Below are 22,557 nucleotides of genomic sequence, written 5' to 3'. Positions count from 1 at the left end.
CCGTCATACATCCAAATAAAGCAATTGAGATGCGCACACGAGGTCGCCTGACCCGCGGTGTTCTTTCCTTTCCCTACCGCGACCCTTGAACGAATCATCCGGGCCCAATCTCATGTCGATATGAACTCTGTATTTCTAATGCCCCCATTCCACTAGGACGGCGCTCTCGCCGCGCGCTCTCTGCGACCTAAAATTTAACAGAGCGCACAACGAATTTCATGGATAAAAAACGAATATTTGTACGCTTTGTGTGTTTTGTTATCTTTTCAGCCATGCTTTTTTCATTTTGCATGATGTTCCAATTGTAAAATCAAGGATTAGACAAATACGATATAGGTCGCAGCGAGACCGCAGCGAGAGCGCCGTCTAGTGGAACGGGGGCCTGAAGCGGGAACCTTTGTATCAGGTTTTAGAACGTGCAGGTTTTCCCAATGACGGCGCCCACTGCAGCATATGCTCTACACATCGCCCCTCAGACAGATGAAAGTTCCATATTGATGGGGTTGACTCGACTGTGCCCTGTACTTATTTGCCTTTCAACAACGCACGGGCGACGCAATATATAAAGTAGTACAGTATCATCAAACATGATAAAACAAAAACCCGACCACAAATTATGACAAATTATTCTCAGAAGGCGATAAGGTGATTTTTTCTATCAGCATAAAATTTCATAGCTTGGTCATTTTAGCACGTAGCATTTTGTGATTGCCTCAAGCTCATAGAAAAATGAAACGAAAAACAATAAACGTATATGAATGCTATATTTAGATTATATCTAGTTTGAAGCTCCGTCTGGCAATGACAGGAGTGATACCATAATTGTTTATGACATACCTCTTAAAAGAATGCCGCATGGCTATATAATTCAGGCTATATAATGGCATGAATGATATTGTCTCTAATGTTGATAAGCAATAAATGTACCTAGGCTTTACATTATATTTGATTACGTTGAATATTACATTAGATAGATACGTACACGTTCTTCATGCGGTAATTATCAATACGAAATTGCGTTAGAGAATTGCAGTCATATCAGTACAAGTACAAGGACGCGACCTTAAAGTGCAGAACACGTATTGCACGTAATTCATCGACTGTGCGTCTCTTATTGCCATTGACCTGTCGGCGGCGCTGGTTCGGTCATTGATCTTTGTGGCCGTTCTGGCCGCTAAAATTAGCGCCCGTCTCGTGCGCGGGGCATGGCTCGGCGTCTGGGAGGGTAATGGGTTCGCAAAACGTGCCTCCTGTCCTAACCCGGCCATGTTTCACCCCACAGTGGTAATCTCCGGCTAGGTCCGACCTTCTCCGTAAAGGTCGCAGGTTTGAAATGTGAGGAACGTGTTGTCAGTCATTCCAGGTACCCCGCCTATGTTAGTTATCCCACCCCCTCCCAACCCACTCTGTCAGCAGAACAGCTCGAGTTACACTTAGCGGTTTCACATTTCTTACCACTACTTTGTATGCAGAAAGTCCATAAATGATTTAATTGGCATAGACGCAAAGAATCCTATAGAAAGGGATTGCGCCAAAGACTTTGGCAAATGTAAAAATCACCCCCTTCTACTTTCTCTGCCAAGCGGTTTCACATTTCTTACCACTACTACGTATGCAGAAGGTTTATCAATGATTTAATTGGAATAGACGCGTAGGATCTTAGAGGAAGGGATTGCGCCAGTCTTTGGAAGTTTTCGTCGCTGATATGCCTGATCCTGAGGCTGCATAGATAGCAAGGTTTGATCAATGTAATAAAAAAATGCATCCATATTTCACACTGAAGTTATAAAGATTGCTGGTTTATCTACTTCTGATAGAAGCTGGTGATTTCAGCATGATGTGTGTTACTGAACGGTTAAACAACGTTGCGGAGTCGCCAGCTTACTTCTGAAGCCAGGTTCTAAAATTGGGTCCTTAACGGAAACAGTATCTGCGCATGCGCCAGCCTCGAGGTGAACACCGGAGTCACCTCGTCGCCACATCATAAGTCAAACATCACATCTGTCTAACATGGCCCGACGATCAAAGCACATCCTCGTGTCTGTCACTTTTGCTGACTTGAGTGGTAAACGCTCTTAACGAAGGCCAGGCACTTGTCCACGTGACGTCTGGATACTGGGGGATTACGGCAGCACGCTCAATGTCTTAAATCCATCATGGTCACTATTTGACGGAAATTTCAACGTGAAAAACTTCTGCAAAGTTTAAACTTATTGGCGAGACCGCTTTTGTTAGCAGAACAGGGCATTGATGAAATCGGGCATTGGCTGAACACTACCAACAAGAGAAATATAGGCCACTCTAGTCTGACTTGTAAAGAGAACATTGGTTTACAACTTTTCCTCGATTGAACACGACATCATGAACCTAATGACTTCTTGATGGTAAATTGGTAATGTCCTTTCATGTTATGACCTCATTACACGAGATCCGCACGTCTTCGTGACCGCACGCGATAGTGAGGCTTTAATGGGCTCCCTCGTGCAACCCAGGTCATTAGCAGTCACGAAGTGTCTACTGGAGGCCTCGTCAAGCAGAAGTGACGTTCCCGTGCTCTTAACAGTTCACCAAGCTGGTTGGCGCAGAACCCCTGGTAGATGATTCTGATTGGCTGCTCGTCAAGCCGTATTCAGTGATTTGATTGGTTAACTGCTCCTTTGCTCTTAACAGTTCACACAGCTGATTGGCGCAGCACTCCTGGTAGATAATTCTGATTGGCTGCTCGTCAAGCCGTATTCAGTGATTTGATTGGTTAACTGCTCCATGTATGTTATCGATCGATTTTACTCGTACTTAATCCTAGTTGGCGCAGCACTCCTGTCGGATAGCTCTGATTGGCTGCTCGTCACACATCTAAGTTATATTCAGCGATTCGATTGGTTAACTGCTCTTTGTATGCATATCGATTGATTTCACTCGAATTTTAATGCTAAGTGGTAGCGAACTACATTCGGTATTGCTGGTTTTTGCATTACATATCGTAAGCAGTTACCTTACACCCGAGACTGTAGTTTCGGTCGGTTTCCACAGAAGAAACTTATCTTACCACAACCTTTTCCAGGCGAAAACCGTTCTCCAGTAAATAGCACAGACATTCAAATTTGCTGGTAATCAACATAATCAATAAATAAGTTATGTAAGGAAAAGTACACAAATGTTCTACCATACACTCTACAGCCTTCCTCAAGATCGCATGACCAACCAGTATGATTTTACGATCATCACGTGACGTTAGTAATTGGTCAAAGGTGCTAGGAAGACTATGCCGCCCTCCGTCTCAGTTAAGTGATGATTTGTGCCCCTAAATTCTAGGTACCCTCGTTTATTGTGTACGTAAATCTGTACTATTTCTCACTTCTCTCTTTTCATTTCTCCTCCGCAGTTGATGCTCAGCATGGTTCATGGGGATACACCGGTGACACGGGTAAGTTTCTTTCTATACACCGTTGATGAATTTTATTGTATAAATGAGGGCTTGATAATCTTGAACATTTGCGTATCTGTGTGTTTATGTGTGGGGTGGGGAGGGGGTATTTTGTACTACTCATTTGTACTTGTAGTTAGTTATTCAAGCCGAAATGAAACGGTGTCGTGCTTTCATTGGTGATGTGCAAGCAAATACATACAATGGAGTTGACACTTATAAAATCTCATGTGTTATAAGGACTGCACTTGTACGCTTGCTTCCTGGCTAAGGTAAAGCTTCTGCCATCTGAATGGTAAGAGAATCACACTGTTGCATACTTCACCTGCTGCACGTGAAGAGATCTAGGGTATACTCGATTTTGCCTGTACTGCTGTGAAAGAAATGTATTCTGCCGTGCGGCTTAATGTACGCCATGCATGCATCAAACCTCTACCCATAAAAGAACCCATGGCCAACACGCGTACTAGTAATAGTAAACCCCGGGTGTCCGTTGGCCGTATAGAAAGAGCAGTGGCAAAGCCTCATTGCATTGCACTATCCGCATCGAAAATGCATTACGCGTCGATATCGACGGAAGAGAGAGGGAAAGAGAGAGAGACAGAGAGAGAGAGAGACAGAAAGAAAGAAAGACAGAAAGACAGGGAGAGTACCTAACGATTGATTTGACACCACCGAAGAGGGGGCGTGTTCGCTTTTAAACCAGTTAATGCATGGTAGACTGTGGCATAGAGTGTACCTAATCCTAATAGAACCCCTGTCGTGTTCATCAGTTTTGTCTGGCTGCTTCTAATGCCTTAATCTGGTGATTTATAAGAAACACGAGATTAGGGACTTTAAGGATAACAGTGGAGGTTTGGGAAAAGTTCGATGTTTATCATATCGAGTGTTTCTTGTGCAGCTTTTTAAGGTCATATCCGTTTTATTTCTTAAATTTCCTAAGATCATGTTTCGACAAAGTTTAAGTATCTTGCTGACATCGCTCAAGAAGTCAAAAGCTCGCCAGAACTCAGAAAACGTCTGAAATAGATCAAAAAGCGTTCAACAAAGCCTGACATGGCAAATCAAACAGAAGTTCGAATTAGCTCCATTTTCAACGGAATCAGTTTCGCATCTACACAGGTTAGAGACGGCGCCATCATGTATATTAGATAACATCGGTGCTGATTCTGTAGATGTTTGGGTCATTACAAAGGCGCAATTCTATACACGTAGGGAATTGGGTTATAAATCTTTTTTGTCCATACTAATTATATAGGAATATAAAATATAATAACAATGATAGTGCATTTTATGACACAATAACATGTAATCAGCCTTGTCTATGTACGGTGGCCCTTAGCTTATTTACTTTGACCTCAAACCGTCAACCATGTCATAAAGTCGTCTTAGCGAATCATTTCCTAATAATGCACCTCCGAAGGGACGTCCTTAAAGTCTGCACGCAATATTACCACAGACATGCCAATAACGTTATTGCCAAACGGTATAAAGGATGGCCCCCAAAGATCTACACTTGCAGCCAATCACGAGTCAGATTTCCTTGATCGATTTTAAACTTAACGGTCCTTGATACAGTTCTCGTCCCCAGAGTAAAGACACCCGTGACACCAGGGCAAACGAAAATGAGCCCCATTTTGAAGATAATTACCGTTTGATTTTTACTGATATAGACATCCAGTAGTCATAATATTTCCCGGAATGAAAAATACACCTTATGATAATCCAGGGTCATAAGTCGCATTGTTCTGCGCACTTAGAGCTTCACAGCTCGTTAACGAAGTCGGTCGTTACGTTCATCTGGGGACCAGGCACTTATGACCTTGTTGTCTGATGTAGTAAATACCATAATGAGGAGAGGGAGACAGGATTAGAGATATAATCAGGCAATTAATTTACAATTCAAAGGACGCTGCTCTGTACTTTCTGCAATGCGTCGAAGAGAAGTGTTTCACATCGGTATGGCATCGTGCAATCACTACTTAATTGGCTGCAAAAATGATACTAATCCACACAAAAAGATACACACTTTGCCCTTGTATTTTCCTATCAAAATTGAACAGAACAAGGTGGGACTTAACATGATTTTTTGCCTAAGAACGATAGCATCTTCGTATAATTGTCATACCTACCATACCCACCCGCACCTACAAACTTGTTCACCATAGGGTAACGTTGACTACATGCGTTGGCGTCGCGACAAATCCTTTAATACCAGTGTATCTCTCACACTTCCTGACAGTAAATCTTGTTATCACTTCCCCGCGTAGAAGGATCTAAGAATCGCCGCCAATATTAGAATGCTCTTCCCGTCCAATTTTCATGTCTTTGGGGTATAAATAGCACCTCTCTTCCGGCAAGGCTATAAAATGGCGTTCAAAGTATTGATTTTTTACCCTGTATAATGGAAGAAAAGCCCATTTTATTGAACTCTCGGCATTATCTAAGAGATGTATCTCGTAATGCATGTGAAAGACTTAGGTTTGGACCCCGAGGTGGCTATCTAAGGGATGGATTCAAAACTTTAGCAAATAACTGACGAAAATCGAGCATGGTCTACAGAGGAATAGGTATGAGGAAATATAAACTGAAGCGTTTTGCTCGTAAACCTAGGGTTTATTTGATTTTTGTGTGAATTAATGTCATATAGCCGAGATGGGATACGTTTTTTGGAGAATATTGCTGCTTTGCGGTATGACGAGACGTAGTTGTTTGGTCTATATTGATATGGTGGAAGTGTATCTGTAGAGACGTGAATTAAGTTAAAGCATTTGTCGCTTTAGTTTAAAGGAAACTTAAAGTTACTTGGTATGCAGATAAGCATCTGTTGGCGTATTAGGAAGACATTTTCATGTTAAACCGAATGTTCTATCAAGTTGCTTAGCTTAAACAAAAATTATTCTAGTTTAGCGTTTCCGAGATAGGCCGTGGTAGACAGCTACATTATCTATTGCAGCATCTATCATGCGGTCTCGACGAACAAGTGATCTAAGTTTAATTCTGTGGTGGTTCTAAAAGACGGACAACCTTCTAATAATCTACACGAAAATACATTATGTAGTGATGGAATTTCAACTATCGTTTTCAGTTCTTCCATTGGAGAATGATAAGTAAGTCATAGACGCGATATGCTGAGAAAAATTGCACTTAAAACCTCTTCTTGGGTCACGATTACAGTCAGACTTGTGTATCAGACACACTCCCGCATGAAAGGTCTACAACTCGGGAAGAGGATGATGTATAACGCTTTATATCACCGGTGAAAGTGGACCAATACCTGGGCATAACGCCGTGTCAGGTACAGACGTGCAGCTATACAAGCCGCTCCATTATAACAACTATTCAGTATTCAGCACCAGGGACATCTACACGTGGCAGGGGTCTGGAACGGAAACGGGGAATCAAAGAAACAGAAGTGAAAAAATACTACGGTGACCTGCGTGCCATACAATAGTTGATAAATGTGAAATTAGTTATCAAGCGGTCCGAATAGAGCCATTTGTAAACGAAATTCGAAGCAGAACTCACGAAATCTGATCAACATGTGCATGTGAAGAAACCGCGACTGGTCCTTACTGTTAAGGATTCAGGCCAATTTCTTAACTCTTCTCCCCCAGTTCCCATTGGCCTCTTTCCTTCTCTCCTTTTCTTCCCGTAAGTGCTTTTATTTCTCACCAACCCTTCTCTTTCTTCATCTTCTTTCTTCATCTTTCCTTTCCTTAATCTTCAATTTCCCAATTTCACAATTGTCTTGTCTTGTGAAGTAAGTAGTATGTATGGTTGGGCAATTTGGTCCGATTTATGGTACCGACGGGTAACTAGCGATTGCGTGACAATTCCTCCCCTCGGGCCGCCCTCCATGCCTCCAGGGAGTCGTTAAACTCAAACTCTCTCCTGTCATCACTTAACCCCTGACCCGATTTCCTTCTGTAAATGGCCATTTAGTTAGGTACAGTTTATGTAGTGCTTCGTCTTGACACCAGAATGATGTGCATGAACAAGCGTGCCAATAATATGAACCTAGGCCTAGATGCAGCCTAATAGACATAAAAGACATTTCCCTTATCTGTGAATGATTTTTTTGATAACGCACAGACCTTAGAGCTTTTGAACACTATTGTAGTTCACGAAGGGGCAGATACATGTACAAGTATATTCAAAAGTCAGAATACAGCTTCATAAACCCACGAGGAAAGTGTCAGAAAATAGACTGAATCTAGATAAAAGCCATTCATTACATTGAATAAATCATACTGCTTACGTTCTGAGTCTGGTGCGTGATTGGAGTTAGTTGTACCAGTTACAGCTACAGTATCAGAAACATGTATGTTTGCGATCTTCAGGTCGTTACTGTTTCACGGTGACTGTTCAAGCTCAACTTTGAGAGATTTTAATGGGGATGGCACTCATTTATTCAACCGTCTTCAACGTGACCTGAATTGTAAAAGGGGAAAACTTGGCATTCCTTTCATGCGTGCCTTCCCTTCTCAGTGCACTTTACACCGTGTTGTGTATTGTTTAGTGTCCGATCTACTCTTCAGTCAGTAGCAATGGAAACCCGATCCCTTCCCTTTGCATAAAGGAAAACACCGGGTGAAACCATCGTCAATAGCTCAGGGACTGCCTATCGCTACTTCAACAGCCGAATGTCTGTACGTATATCATCAAGTTTATTACCGATTGCCCCCTTAAGTGTATCCCCCACACGAAAGAACGGATCGTCGCCAACTCTCGGTACCTCAGAGGCATAGACAAGCGTCCATAAAGCTATTCCCTATAGTAACGAGGTTATTCAAACTTTACTTTCTGTTGCTCGAAGAAAAGCCATAAAGAAGCTATTGACCGACGCCGGCCTTTTGCCGAAAAAGAAACGACTTGTAGCTCAGCTCCTAGAATGCCAACTCTTAATGGCGTCCCTACGGCTAACCGTTAACGGTAGTGATGACACAGCCGGCTGCGTCTGACAAGACAGCGCCTCCGGAGCGGGTTGTAGCAGACACGGGTCACGGGAGGGCTGATGACAGATGTATCACCCTCTCTTCAAACCCAATTTAGTACACCCGTCCTGTCGCCTAGGACGTGTCGGGCAATATTCAGTTGGACTCGTTACAAAGATAACTGTCTGATGAAAATTCGATTTCGGGAAGGGCGGCTGGCTACGGATGTTTATCATGTCTCTAGTTCCAGTAAAGCGGTCGAACATCAGACTGAGGACGAAGCATAACGCTTTTTGGTAGCTAGAAAGGCAATGCGGCTTCGCTACAGTTCTAGTATATATGATTCGATAAAATCTGACAATCTGACAAATCTTGTATGAAGCACGTTATATATGTTAAAGGTTGGTACGAACATTAAGTTGTTTTAGCTTTAGAGATTTACATACATATAATAGGCTTAGGGAACAAGCAGAAAAACACCTTAAACATTACTTAGCTTTAAGACGGAGGTATCCCCGTTGGGTATAATCCCACATTTGTACAACTAACATGTAATAGTTAGGTATGATGATTAAACAGTTTTCAGGAAATGCTTCCAAACAAATAGAGAATAGCACTTAACACCACCAGTCTAATTGATTGGGACTTTTTGTTGCAGACAGCCAATACTTATCTTTGTCAAACACATTCCTCGTTGAGCTTGGCGCTTCAAGACTCACCGTGATGACTTGAAGTTTATAATGTACAAGGTGATTCGATTTAAGGGAAAAAACGACTTGCAGGCAATATTGTTGAAGAGATATATGGTTCTTGGTTTGAAGGTCTGGTAGGAGACACTGTTTTATCGATCATGCATTGGTAATGGAGAGAAGCTATAACTTCCCTGGCCTCCGGCCGAGGTTTGTCCGCAGTTGTCACCACAAGCTTAAGGGTTGGGGTTTGCCTCACTCGGTGGTAGAAATAAGGTAGTCCCATAGCCTTTTTGAGGTCATGTAGGCGGTGGGTTGTTATCCTCTGTGTCTAGCTATAGGGTACGGTATTGGAAGGCGGATCCCGTCCTCCCACCGCCGTTTACCTCCCCAACTGAAGTTAGGTACCCATATTTACACCTGGGCGGAGTGAGGGGAAAGTCGTGTTAAGTGCCTTTCCAAAGGGGACAACATCCGTGGCATGTCAGGGGATTCGAATCAAGGACCTCTGGGCCAAACACACACGTCGTCACTAGAATTAAACACATTTCCTGTGAGCGGAAGTCCTGTGTAAGTGAAGTTGATAATGTCCATCACCGGAAACACAAAGACAAAGATGTTGTGCCATTGCAAATGAATATCAAGTTTCAACAAAAGTCACTCCACTGCTATTTTTGTCGCATGTAGCGTGACCTGTGCTTCCGTTGACAATAATAGTATCGCCAGTACAGTAGTCTCTACCAGACCAGACCAGACTACGCTGGCGAATGGGCAGAATGGTTTGCCAGAGGATCGAGCTTGGCTACCAGTTTGGCTATCAAAGTGGTTGACCGGACGCGCAGCCAGAGGGGGGGGGGGCGGGGGGGGGGGAGTGTAACTTTACCGCGGACTGACTCTCCTGGCCATATTATTTCCTTTTTTACCCAATTTTACGATCCCTTACCCCTATAGGAATGCCTGGTGGAGGCTAAGTACAGAACGAGGGCAATTCCTAGTCGTGTGAGTTCGTAGTCTAACTACTACGAGTGTGAAGAACCGCGCTAGCTAACATATGAGCATTCCAAGCCTCGCTATGAAATAGGACGTGACAGGGTCGCCAAGTGTCGGTAATTACATCACCATCTCTCACGGGTACGGCTTAATTTGTTTCTGCTGTATAATTGGTGCCCAATGATGTTGCTGTGCTCTAGTCTGTCATAACCAGCTCAACTGGGACGGCCACCTGCATGCTCCATTATTCTGAACAGATATGGGTTTAGATAAGCGCCCTCTGCCAGGAAATTATCTCAAAAAAGGAGAAAAAAAATGGTGAAAAGCTAATAACACTCGTATGAGCTGTGTCATAGACCAGACATTTCATATTTCTATTTGCTAATGCCTTTACTTTGCAGAAAAAAACTATTTATGGCTAATGAAGTAATAACTGCCAATTCTGATTACAATGTATAGATTTTCCGTGCACGCTCATGATGTCTATGGCTATGTTGATTTGATAGCGGCTCTTTTATATTCGTTAGTAAAAAAACATCCTCACTTTTATTTCATTTATATATCGGTAACAGAATGCAGCAACCGCAATCGCCCCTATTGTCTGTTATGACACGACCAGCAAACTTAACAATCGTCAAACACAGCTGAAAGAAATAGATAAGACTACATAATGTCTCTTTGATACTAAAGTGAAACTATGGTCCATCGAGAAATATCGTAAACGCTTAGATAAACACACAAAGATTTACATAAAGATACTGTCATCTTTGAACTGAGGTTGACGTTTTACGTTCAGATAACATTAAGGATTTAAGGTCCATAAAACTACAACTTGGATTGCTAAATGCCGCCACTGCTAAGCAGCAGACGTTGACATAAAAGGAGACGCCTGAAGGCTGTCTATATTATGGATCGTCTTGGCCTTTTCAAGGGACGTGAGAGGCAGATTGAGGGAATGTCTAAGACGGGAGAGCCTTTAATATTCCGTGATGTACAGACAGGTGGAACTGATAGCGTCTGGCCGTCCGTGTCGTGTGCCAAATCGCCTGCAGCACGATAACGGGGTAGAGATGGTAGGATCGTGCTGATGTATACGATTAGCGCGCGGCTTCCACAGCGAACAACGTTAGAGATGATTCATCATCACAATATAATCTTCCTACAGGATTTACTAAAAGTCTTTACTACGGCAAGCCGGGTTAAGCGGTCATCAAATTGGGTTTCTACGCAAACCATTTCATTTTTTTCTTTAAATGAGGGATTTATTATTTCAATCTGCAGAAATTGCAACGTTTGACTTAGATTTGGCTGTGTATATGTAGCGCTGGTACTTCTAACGCTTCCAATGGCGACAGGAAAAGTAGATTCAATCTTAAGCGAATTTCCGCAGGCCATTAAGATAGTACAACTTATCTATACACAGTTACGGCTTTTCTTCTGAAGTTTGGAGATAAGGATTTACATTTGTCGTTATTTGCCAATAATATTGAGAAAGATTTTAGTACAACAGGCACGTTTTCTTGTCGTTTACCATCAGTGTAATAAAGGGACACTGGCGGTGGTAAAATGCACAATATTTACAACAGCCCTCATGAGAAATCCTGTAAAAGGCTTGAGTAGAATTATTATAATAGATGCACTTTCACGTAGAGCTACGACCTCGTCAAATAATCATGGTTTAGTCAATAAGATGCCAGTTGCGTTCAACACATTGCGTTGATTATGTATAAAAGGCAAAGGTAGTACTATAGCCTTTTTCAGGCCGTAAAGGCAGGGAGTTGTTATCCACTGCGTCTAGGGTACTGTATTGGAAGACGTAGCCACCACCTTTTACCTCCCCAACCTAAGTCAGGTACCCAATATTACACCTGGGCGGAGTGATGAAAGTCATGTAAAGTGTATTTCCCAAAGACACAACGCCAAGGCAGGAATCGAACCCGTGATATCTCGATCTCCGCTGGCCAAGCCACTTGGCCATTCGATGCCACTTCAGTATACACTGATTGTGTATTCAAGCCTATTAAAGATAAAATCCCCTAAAATGACTTGACTGGGTGTAAGTCTGTCTCAAACCATGAAAAATGTTCCTTACCTACTTTGTTTGGTTTAAAGTTACATGGGTTGCAGGGGCCACTTAACGCAAAAGATTCCTCAGACATGTAGGAGCCTTGGAACCAAGTTGAAGTCCTCGGGCGCCCATCCCCCTAGATTACGATGGCTCCATTGCGACTCTAATGGATAGTTTCTCCATTTAGACGTCTGGCGAGAGGAGAAGCTTTCAGGCATCCGCTTTGTTCGCTCAGAAACCGTACACAATTGTTGTTTTTACCGAGATGCAAATCTCGTAAAGAAAGTGGCTACATAGGACGGAAGGCACTGCAGCGGATCCGTCCTACTTTGTGCTGTTCGGAGAGAAATCAATCGGTAGTGATGCGTACAGCTTTTTCTGAGCCAAAGGTTCCCTCTTCTACCTATCTCCCAAAGTTGGGGGTAATAGAGGAAGAAGATCTTTATTGCGTGACAATTGTAACTGGTACAATGTATGGCAACTTACCCACATGAGAGTTGAACTATTGCTAATTGTTGACAAATGTATAAAGAACTAATCTAATCTATGACTAACAATGGAAATAATCCATGATAGATATACTGTCGTTTACTATTCTCTAAAGATACGCCCAATAGCAGTTACTCAAGCAACTGGATATGATTTTGCATATGATCATTTTCTTAAGACATAAGCAACAGTACATTTGGGTTCTCAGTTCCCATTGCTGGTACAACCAGGTAATCAGCACCAAGGACAGGTCTGACAGCCTTCACTTTTTTACGTCACACTTTGCTTCGAGGCAAGTTACATAGGCACCCGCATTACTGAATCACAGCACGTTCGTTATGTAAGTAGACGCAGGGATTGGGTGTGATATGTATAGGTCAATACCTGAAAAAATACAACAATATTGAACAAATTGAAAAGTAATGGACGGGGAACATTTCTGTTGGCCTCCACGAAATAAATCTTCTTCTCACGATTTTCCTTGCAAGAATATGTTGTCGTACATAACTCTTTGTCTTGACCCGATCCTCCTTGTTTTGTCTTGTCTTGTCTTGTCTTGTCTTGTCTTGTCTTGTCGTCACATATCCACCCCTCCTTTCCCCAGACAGACCTGGCCTCGCCGCGTGTATCGGTAGGTACCCCTTCCCTTCCCTCCTTCTTCTTTCCCTGTTGTCCAACCATGCATGACTTTTCAATCTTGCCAATGTCTCGATATGTAATTTTGGTTGGAATATCGATAGAAAGTCAGACTCTGAAGCAAGTTATACATTGCTCAAAATCAGTAAAGTTTGGATTTTCCAATCGTGTCCGGCCTAGTGTATGAATTGCCTTACAGATCGATTTTCCCCAGCCTCTTTAAAATTCATGTTTTCAAAGATCCCGTTTCTTCTGCCTTATTCACTAAACTCTACTTACACTTTTCACTTTCCTTTATCATGACAGTGTTGAAGAAGGCTTTGCCATTTCTTCAGTCGCCATCGCTTACGGAGTTTGCTTTCAAAAAGCAAAACATTCTGAACCTGTGTTTTTGTAGAAAGCATCTCGAGAAGAAAATGCCTTCATGAAAATTTCAAAGTCTACTGTCAAAAATTGCTTCCAAAAGTGAAGGGCCGTTTTCTTGGGGTTCATATTCTCCCTGCGTGTACCGTGCACCGCTTTTTCAGTCGGTTACCTTCTGAAGAAGACTGGAAGTGTTGATCATAACATTAGCTGGTTCATCTGCCACATTAACCCCATTTTTCCATAGTCCTCCAGACTTACAGGGATCGATTCAAAGTCCTGTGATCGATGTGTCCGTCTGGTCTTGGGGCCGACTGCTCACCGTTTATCGGCGGAAATTGGGGCATCTTTGATGCAAGACGAATAACGTCTAGGTTTGCCATAAGAAATGAAAAATCTTTCTTCTTATGTTTGCCTCTGTGGGCAGAGATAATGAATTGCTTCTCTATCCACTAATTCAACATCTGTGTAAAATGCACGTGCTGTACGAATGGTGATTTTAACAACAAAAGTTTCAAATTCAAAAGGATATGCCGAGGAAATGAAAAATGGATAGTGCATCTGGAGAACAAAAGAAAGCAAATTTGCTTTTCTCCAAACGCAAAAGGTGACTATTCTAGGATGTGTACTTGAAGGATACCTCATGTAAGGGCAACAAAAGGTGCGAGTCTCGGTGTAAACTTATGATGTTGTATTGACAGATGACAAATTGACCTTCATGTTGATCTATACGTCCTAACAAAACCGACGTACTATGGTCTGTTAAAAACTCAATTTTCAGTTGGATATCGGGAGTGGGGCTCCATTTTGGCGACGCCTTGGAGGCGGGCCGATTAGCATATTATTACTTTTCCTAACAACTGTGTTGATTCTCTCCAACAGGCCCAACCACGTGGGCCAACAACTTCCCTAGCTGGTGTAACGGACAGAAGCAGTCGCCCATCGACGTCCAGTCTAAATCAGCGACGCAGAAGTCCTTCCCGGCTCTCACCTTCAAAGGCTTCGACACCCCTCCAGCTGACGCACAGATGCGCATTAAGAACAACGGACATGCCAGTTAGTACTGAGTCTATTCTGATTGTTTGTTTGTTTGTGCCTTTATTTACTCTCGAAATATGCTCTAATCGGTCTTTAGGCCCGCTTTTCATAGAGGTCGAGATGAGGGGATGTCAAGGGGTCAACATAACAATAAATAACTAAAAGTTTGGTCAAACAAGGTGAATCGAAATTAAATCAATAATACAAAGAATAGATAAATAGTGAATACACAAAAAAATCAAATAATAATTCGTCATTCATGATGACGTCATTCTTTTCTCCAAGCAGAGGTTTCGATCGGGGGGTAGTAGTAGCCGCAATATTCAAAGATGCCCTCCCTCCACTGGAGCAGCGTTAAGATTGTAGCCACTACTAATAGCCCCCATCGAAACCTCTGCTTAGAGAATAATGTAATTTGTCGTCTGTACTTCGTAGTCTGTTGTCAGCTTTACAATCAGGGTTCCGACGAAGCTGTTGAAAATATTATAGGGAAAAATATGCTTTTGGTAACAACCTTTTTATGTCACATTATTTCAATCAATATCATTTATCTCATTAGTAGCAATCATTTGTGATATTCCACAATATATTTGCAGCGTTAAAAAATACTCTGTAAGATTGACATTCAACGTCGTTTATGTTTCAGAAGAAGGCATGTAGATTTATGTCAAGCTTTAATACACAGGTTCATTTTACTAATTAGTAACGCAAAACAGCTTAATTCAATCTTTTATGTGAAAATCGACCTACTTAAAGGAGCACATTCTATGTCTTGTCTGACTTTCCATACTTCCTCTGAAAAGTCGTGATTTTATTGTTTTCATGTGCCCACAGTACAGGTGGATCTTCTGTCCAAGACTGGCAAGTCTGACAACTACCAGATATCTGGCGGAGGACTACCTGGCACTTACAATGTGCTGCAGTTCCACTTCCATTGGGGGTCGGAGCACACCGTCAACGGAAAACGTTACGACGCCGAGGTACTTTTCTTGTCACCAAAGCCTTTTGTCGATTCTCTATAGACCATCTATGAGTATTGCAGATAACATTCTTTTTCAAAACATAACACAATACGTTTTGTGAATTATTCAGAAGTAAAGGTTCACTTTTGATAAGCCCCAGTTGTTCGTCGTGTACTTCATACAACCATGATTTTCTCAGCTGTTATATGTTACAGGAATATTCACCACCGTATGTAGACGTTCTACCGCACGAAACTTAACCCGCTGCACACCAAATATAGATGTAACATAGACGTTGTGCATCTTGAAAATTGCTGCGTATTTTCCGCTCAAAAGCTGTGATTTATACCATGCAACGCTGCTTTTACGGTACTAGGTGCACCATGCTGTTATACATGTACCTAGTTGATCCGAAAATGGCTGATTTTGTACACTGGAATGTAACACTAACCGTAACTTGTTCGAACCTGATGACAGAGGAGAGCATCTTGGCACGTGTTCTAACCTTGCCTTCTTGACTTGTGTCTCCCTGATTGCTGTCTTAAGATGCATGTGGTGACTTGGAACGCCAAGTACCCTTCAGCTTCAGCTGCTTCAACGGTCACTCCTGACGGGTTCGCTGTGCTGAGTGTTCTATTGGAGGTATGATGATCAGATAACTTCTGCGTGCGATGGTTGTGGTTCGATACTGACATTGGCTGTGTAGCAGCGCTCTTGCAAAACGCAGTTCTTGAAGAAAGAGTTGCAAAACGTTAAGGAGCGGACTAGAGAAAATTGCAAGGTATGATGTGAGAATGAGAACGAAACATGAACTACGGTTATGGACATAAAATACGTCAGAGAGACTGTTGACCATATTGTCTTTGGGAGTAAAATTGCTTGAACCGACGAAAAAAAACACACACACATGTTCCCACCATCACCTTGTACCTTCCTGTCTTTGGGAGTAAAACTGCTTGAACCGACGAAAAAGACCCCACATATTCCCACCATCACCTTGTACCTTCCTGGTCTGCCCTTAACGACTAAACGTTAACAAACTAGCACATGTCGGAACGACACCTTTAGATACACATGGTTACGTGGAACACAAAGTACAGAGATGTCTACGAAGCTGGAGACAACAAGGATGGGCTGGCCGCCCTCAGCGTCCCCATCGCGGTACGTTCTTATTGTGGTAGTCATCAAGAAGATGGGGTCATTTTGGCAACGTCACTGGGGCAGAGCCGATTGGTAGTGCATGCAATGATAAAGTTGACTGTATTTCAAAAAAAATCTTCCTGCACAATTTTTAGGCAATCGATATCGTGTTTTTTTTCAGTGAAATTATATTTTTACATAACAGCATCTAGACTTCACAATCTTGGGTGCAAGGACAAGGGATTCCTGTGCAAACTATCAAATCTGTTTGTTTTTGTTTAAAGATGACCTTATAAAATTTTTAACTGCCATCCGTCCGTACAGGCCACTTCCAAGACGACAAACCCTGGGATGCAGAACATCGTATCACAACTTTCAAATGTTGCAAACAAAGGTATGTTGTTCATTCCATTTTTGTTGTTAAATGGGGCACTTAACAGTGGCTGTATACTTTCATGATTGTTGATATCTATTGTTTGAACTAAAAAAAACTCAAAGGTATTTATAGGCGGATTAGATAAATGAGAGCTTATAGAGAGGCAGACACGTTTGAAAATGCGTTGAAAATATTTGCCACCATGAAAATGCTGCGTTTGATACTTTAAATGTTGAATGATTTTCAAGCTTGACAAAAGAAGAGAAAAAACGAAGAAAATAATTAAATATCAAGATCAAAATTATGTCAACAACTACGTTGATGAAGGTTAGACATCCAGGTAATAATATACGCCTAAAAACAGTTATTCAGATGTTGCTTGAATGACTGTTTTTTTGGTACATCAACAACTGTTTTCCAGGTATGAACTACACGTACCCGACGTCTTTCTCCGTGAACTCACTGTTTCCCGCGGACAAGGCGAACTATTGGCGGTACATGGGAAGTCTGACGACACCGAAGTGCAACGAAGTTGTTGTCTGGACCATTTTCAAAACTTCCCTCAAGATTTCTCAGGATCAGGTGAGAAACCTTTACAATAATGTACTGAGCAGTAGCAAACCTGCCATCAAAATGTCTCTCCGAATTTCCGGCTGTCAGCTCTACAGCCTTTATCAGAGTCAAATGACCAATCACGTAGGGCACGTGACCGTACGTGACGTCATCGATTAGTCAAAGGTACCAGGAAGTTTATACCGACGGCGGTCTCCATTGAGTGATGGGCTTCGTGTAAGAGATGAACCAGATAATAGCTTCAGTATTATGGACAACCGAACATCCGAAGAGACTTTTTGGTTGAGTTGGAACTTCGTCTATCCATTAACCACCTACACTGATCAGATGGGGTTTCTTATATACAGGAATATATAAAGACTACAATATGATAAGAATGAACATTATATAAGCGGTTTATTTTTCTACGCAGATCAACGCTCATATATGAAGAACTTTATTGCATGACAATTGTACATGGTACAAAGTATGGCAAGAATTCGTCAACATAATACATAGTAGAAGAATAGAATAAAACTTAACATCCTAATCACTAATACAATACAATAAGGGCTAGAATACATTTTGATATAGCGTAACAGTTATATGATCGAGTTGGTTTAATCATTAGTTTCGGTACTTTTCCTTATGTGAAAGCAGTCGTTAAGATATTTACATGAACAAAATGTAGTTGGATATAAGGGGTCTATTTTTCTACGCAGATCAACGCTCTAAAGAGTAGCTGCTATTTCAACCCAGCGGGTGACCAAGAACAACAATCGCTCAACAACAACTACCGACCGACCCAGCCTCTGAACGGACGCACCGTGTTCGACTCATCCAGCACGAGCGGCGTGCCTCAGCTGGCCCCCACAGTTCTGGCCCTTCTCATCGCGGTGATATCATCCACTGCGCTGCAGTTATAAGACTCTTTCGTTGCTGCTTTGTTCCGTTTTTTTGGCGACGCCCCAGGGCGAAGCCGTTAGTATCTTGCTCCTTCTAATGTTGAACACCACCACCACCAACAAAAAGAATATAACCTAACTTCTCAAGCTTAAGCAGGTTGTGGATTATTTGCCTAGTGGTAAGCTTATTTCTTCCTCACCTTAAATTTTTGAATTGCTGAGTGAGCTTGAGGATGTAAGGTGAAACAAGCTTTACAGAGTACAACAAGGCATTGTTGCATCAAAATATATAGGTAGCCATTGGTGACGTAAGCACGGCAGACATGACAAGAGAGTTGCGCATGACACGCTAGTCCAGGAAGCTCTTTATAACTGACGTCTGACATAAATGTCTATATACTGTTCTGAAGAATTTAAAGTCACATGGAAAATGTAGACTAGATATAGGAAATTAAGTACGATTTCATATGACTGTAAAATGTATGTGTGTAGTACATGTGGAAATATAAATGTTACGCCGAGCAAGATAAAGTATATCTGTGAATATGGTAGAGCAAGTGTTCGTTGTGTCACATTGTGATATGTTATCGGGCATGCTCTGTTGAAAGTGCGATCGCGATAGTCGACAATCATGCGCCTGCAATCCCCTAACCTAACCCAACCCCACCCCAACCCAGATATGCCATCATTAAAACGTAGCTACCAATATATGGAAACTAGGTTTTGATACGAATTGCCTTGTATATGACGGCACTAGTTAGAGGGGCAAACCATTTCGCTTTCGAAAACGTGATAAAAAACACAATGCTACAGTGGTACCTGTCAGCTGCAGCGATTACAAGTGGTACCGGTATTTCGGTAGTGATGAAGAAACCCCAAAATTGAGAATTTCAAAATAACGACTCCGACTTTGCAAACAATGGTCTGTCCCTAATACGAGTGCCTTGCCTCGCAAGATGGACTTAAGACTGTAGTAGTGAAGTAAGCTTTATACACATTATACTCGTCATAGGACCTTCTCCAAACCTACCTGGACCGACCTTCGCGGGGGGTCGTGTTGGGGTTTTAACAGAGAGTGGCGAACTAAAAATTCACCTAATGCCTTACATCTTGCAGTAGGCGATTTAAAAGTATGTCTGTCACTGGAGAACGTAGGCTGTCACAAGTCGGGTCATACTCCACGTATGCTCTTCGTTAGAACAATTTCGTCACAAACTTTACACGACAAGGTCAAAGGTAAGCTTCGCAACACATGAGGTGGTCCAAAAGGTTTTTGTACATTGTTATTCTGACGCCTTTGTTTGCCAGAATCTGTCGGAAAATCGGAACATACGACGAAAACATCCCACATAAAATAAACTTGGAGATGTAGGTCATTTCGGTAATAAACGCTAATAAAACGGTTTTAAATTTCGATTTGAACACCGCTCTAGAATAGCATAGCTCTAAATACAACATTCAGAAATAGCCCTAAATACAACATCCTGAAATAGCTCTAAATACAACATTCTGAAACCACTGTTGAGTCTGGATAATTTGCCGACTTCAAAAACAACATAGTTGTACAGGTGGCATTTTAAGATTGAAATATTGACTTCAATGGTTGCTTGACGTGACGGACTAAAACCCAGAACCAGTGCCATCATGGTTGTAGTACATACCTGAACGTTGGTTTGGAATGAAGTTTGAATCAGAACAGTTTCATGTTGAAAGTTTATAGACCCAACTTCTCTCCGAGATGGGACGCACTATGAAGACATGGACTAGCTATTCTTCTAACATTGGGGCTGATTCCCGAATATCATGGGGAGGGGGTGTTTGCAAAGGTCATCTTGCACTTTGTTTTCTGCTCCCTTATTGTTAAAGATTAGTCCCCATCAGAAACGAACCACCCCCGCTGCTGTTCGTGATTTGTCCCTTGTTGTCAGAAGGGTTTCTTCGCTCATGTTGGAGTCAACTCTGTCTTGGAGAGCGTCATTTTCATTTTGACCTCGTTCAGACAATGGTAAATTTTATCACCAACATTTTCAGGTAATAGTTACGCAGAATACCGTACAATTACATACTCCCCGAACATCATTTGATTGTCAATGAATCTGAGAGGTCATACAAAAGTCCCCAAAGCCATCCCAGTGACAGCCTTCTAAACAAATCGCCTATGTCTCGCCATGTTTTGTAACATACCCACACAGTGTTGTGTGAGTGGAAGTATAAAGTAAACTGAAAATAAATGTAGATACAGAAGCATGTAATCCCGTATTTCCATGTAGACCAATGCCTGTCCAATGCAATAGACGTAACAGTAGCCCGACAAGCGACTAAGCACGTACTCGTTTCCGTTATGGCAAGAATCATGACCAACCAGATGCGGTAAAGGGAAATGAATCTTTGAGGCAGCTGTGTTATCTGACGCTCAATTGGGCTATGAGGATTTCACGCGCATGCTTCTTTTAGCTTTCTCTCAGCTATAACCTTAGCGCAGTAGTAAGCCAGTATTGCGAGTTCGCGGCGTCTTCTCATAGAAAGCTACTGATTCTGATACATCCAATATGTGTGGATTATCAATGTATAACTTGGTAGCACCTGACGTTTCTTGAACGGTGCTATTGAAAATTGCTTTGTTACATCCTGAAGGATACTTCGATCTTAGAGTCTGTAAATACTATATTTGCTGTTGCCTACTTGTTAATTAAATAGGTACAATAATAATGATTTTCTTATTCTCCAGAATGTTATCTGATTCAATACTCCAATAATATAACATTTGTGTGAGGGGCTGGTGAAAAGGTGATCTTTGGTAAAGTCGAAGTTAGATGAACAGTGCGGTCGTTGATTGGCTGAAAGTCTCTCTGCGTAGGGATCAGGATAGCCAATCACGGCGCAGCCTATTCTAAGAAGCAACCATCACACAAAAACTTATATCATCACGTGTCCACGAGGACTGTATTTCACATATGTCACGAATTTTTAATCTTGGCGACTCACTCTAAAATTATACAAATTAAACTAACGTTGTTCGTTTACAACACATTGTTGAGCTTACTCCGTACGCCGCAAAAGTATGTATAAGATGACGACTATATAAAGAGATAGATATATAGATATATGACATCAACATATGTTAACAAAAAAAGCTAACTTAAGACTAGATTCATGTTCTAGGTTTACCACAGATAGCAATAACAAGAGTTCACCTCCTATGGAGCGATCACCTTGAATTACACAAGATAAACGGTACAGGATGCTTTGGTGTATTACATGTGTGCTTCAGAATGTGAACTTAGACGCTTGGTAAAATAAAGGAATCTCCGACCAACACTACGTCTAGGCTGTAGATCATTGTTTCTTTTCCTGTGCTCTCTTTAACCTTGGATTTGTTGTACATGGTGCGTTATACATACATCTTTCATATGCAGGTCGCATTTGTTTGTTGTTAAAACTAATGTCTAGTTACTTGTAAAGAGAAATACCTTCAAAATTGATTTTATTTCTATTTGGCTAACCCGGCTTATAGGGCTTACGACTTAGCTGAGTAACAACGATCTAGGGTATGCTAGAGCTGAAGTTTCCTTCATCCGGTACACTAATACATGATTCCCCAGGCAAAGCCTTCAGTGAAAGTGGATCAGACTACTGTCCACACGTTGGCAATCATGTTGTATTGGGGTGCCAAATGGACGGATTTCTGTTCTATTAGACACTGACCCCGCCCAGACCATTCTTGATACTTACAAAATTGATTAGGAAAGTGCTCACAGGCTAAGGAGATACGACATTGGGAACGTCAGTGCGCAGTAAAAAAATAATAACTTGTACAATGTGGCAACAGACGTTTTAAGATCTAATTGTTACATATGAAACATTCACTACCTCGCGAATAGTTTCATCGGGTTGGTAAGTCACTGGATAAAATACTCTTTGTACAAAACAAAGTGTTTTATTCAACCTACGTTTCGGTGCCGTCTGTCACCTTCCTGTATGCTAATAT

General features: G+C 41.8%; 1 protein-coding gene across 4 annotated transcripts in view; it reads left to right on the top strand.

The window, feature by feature from the left end:
- The window catches only part of LOC136446814 (carbonic anhydrase 2-like), a 36,425-nt gene extending 14,538 nt beyond the window's left edge, over nucleotides 1–21,887 (top strand). For 3 of the 4 annotated variants that reach the window (XM_066445414.1, XM_066445421.1, XM_066445431.1), the window contains exons 3-10: nucleotides 3,383–3,424; nucleotides 13,202–13,228; nucleotides 14,479–14,652; nucleotides 15,469–15,614; nucleotides 16,143–16,238; nucleotides 17,061–17,130; nucleotides 17,534–17,694; nucleotides 18,387–21,887. In XM_066445414.1, coding sequence (XP_066301511.1) covers nucleotides 3,383–3,424; nucleotides 13,202–13,228; nucleotides 14,479–14,652; nucleotides 15,469–15,614; nucleotides 16,143–16,238; nucleotides 17,061–17,130; nucleotides 17,534–17,694; nucleotides 18,387–18,590 — 920 coding nt within the window. In that variant the 3' untranslated portion in view covers nucleotides 18,591–21,887. The remainder of the gene's footprint in view (nucleotides 1–3,382; nucleotides 3,425–13,201; nucleotides 13,229–14,478; nucleotides 14,653–15,468; nucleotides 15,615–16,142; nucleotides 16,239–17,060; nucleotides 17,131–17,533; nucleotides 17,695–18,386) is intronic. The other variant, XM_066445439.1, reaches the window with a different exon arrangement.
- The last annotated feature ends 670 nt before the right edge of the window (nucleotides 21,888–22,557 follow it).

The sequence above is a fragment of the Branchiostoma lanceolatum genome, chromosome 1 (assembly GCF_035083965.1).
Source record: "Branchiostoma lanceolatum isolate klBraLanc5 chromosome 1, klBraLanc5.hap2, whole genome shotgun sequence".
Lineage (NCBI taxonomy): Eukaryota > Metazoa > Chordata > Leptocardii > Amphioxiformes > Branchiostomatidae > Branchiostoma > Branchiostoma lanceolatum.
Note: the sequence above shows the minus strand (reverse complement) of the source record. Positions and strands in the feature narration are given on the sequence as shown.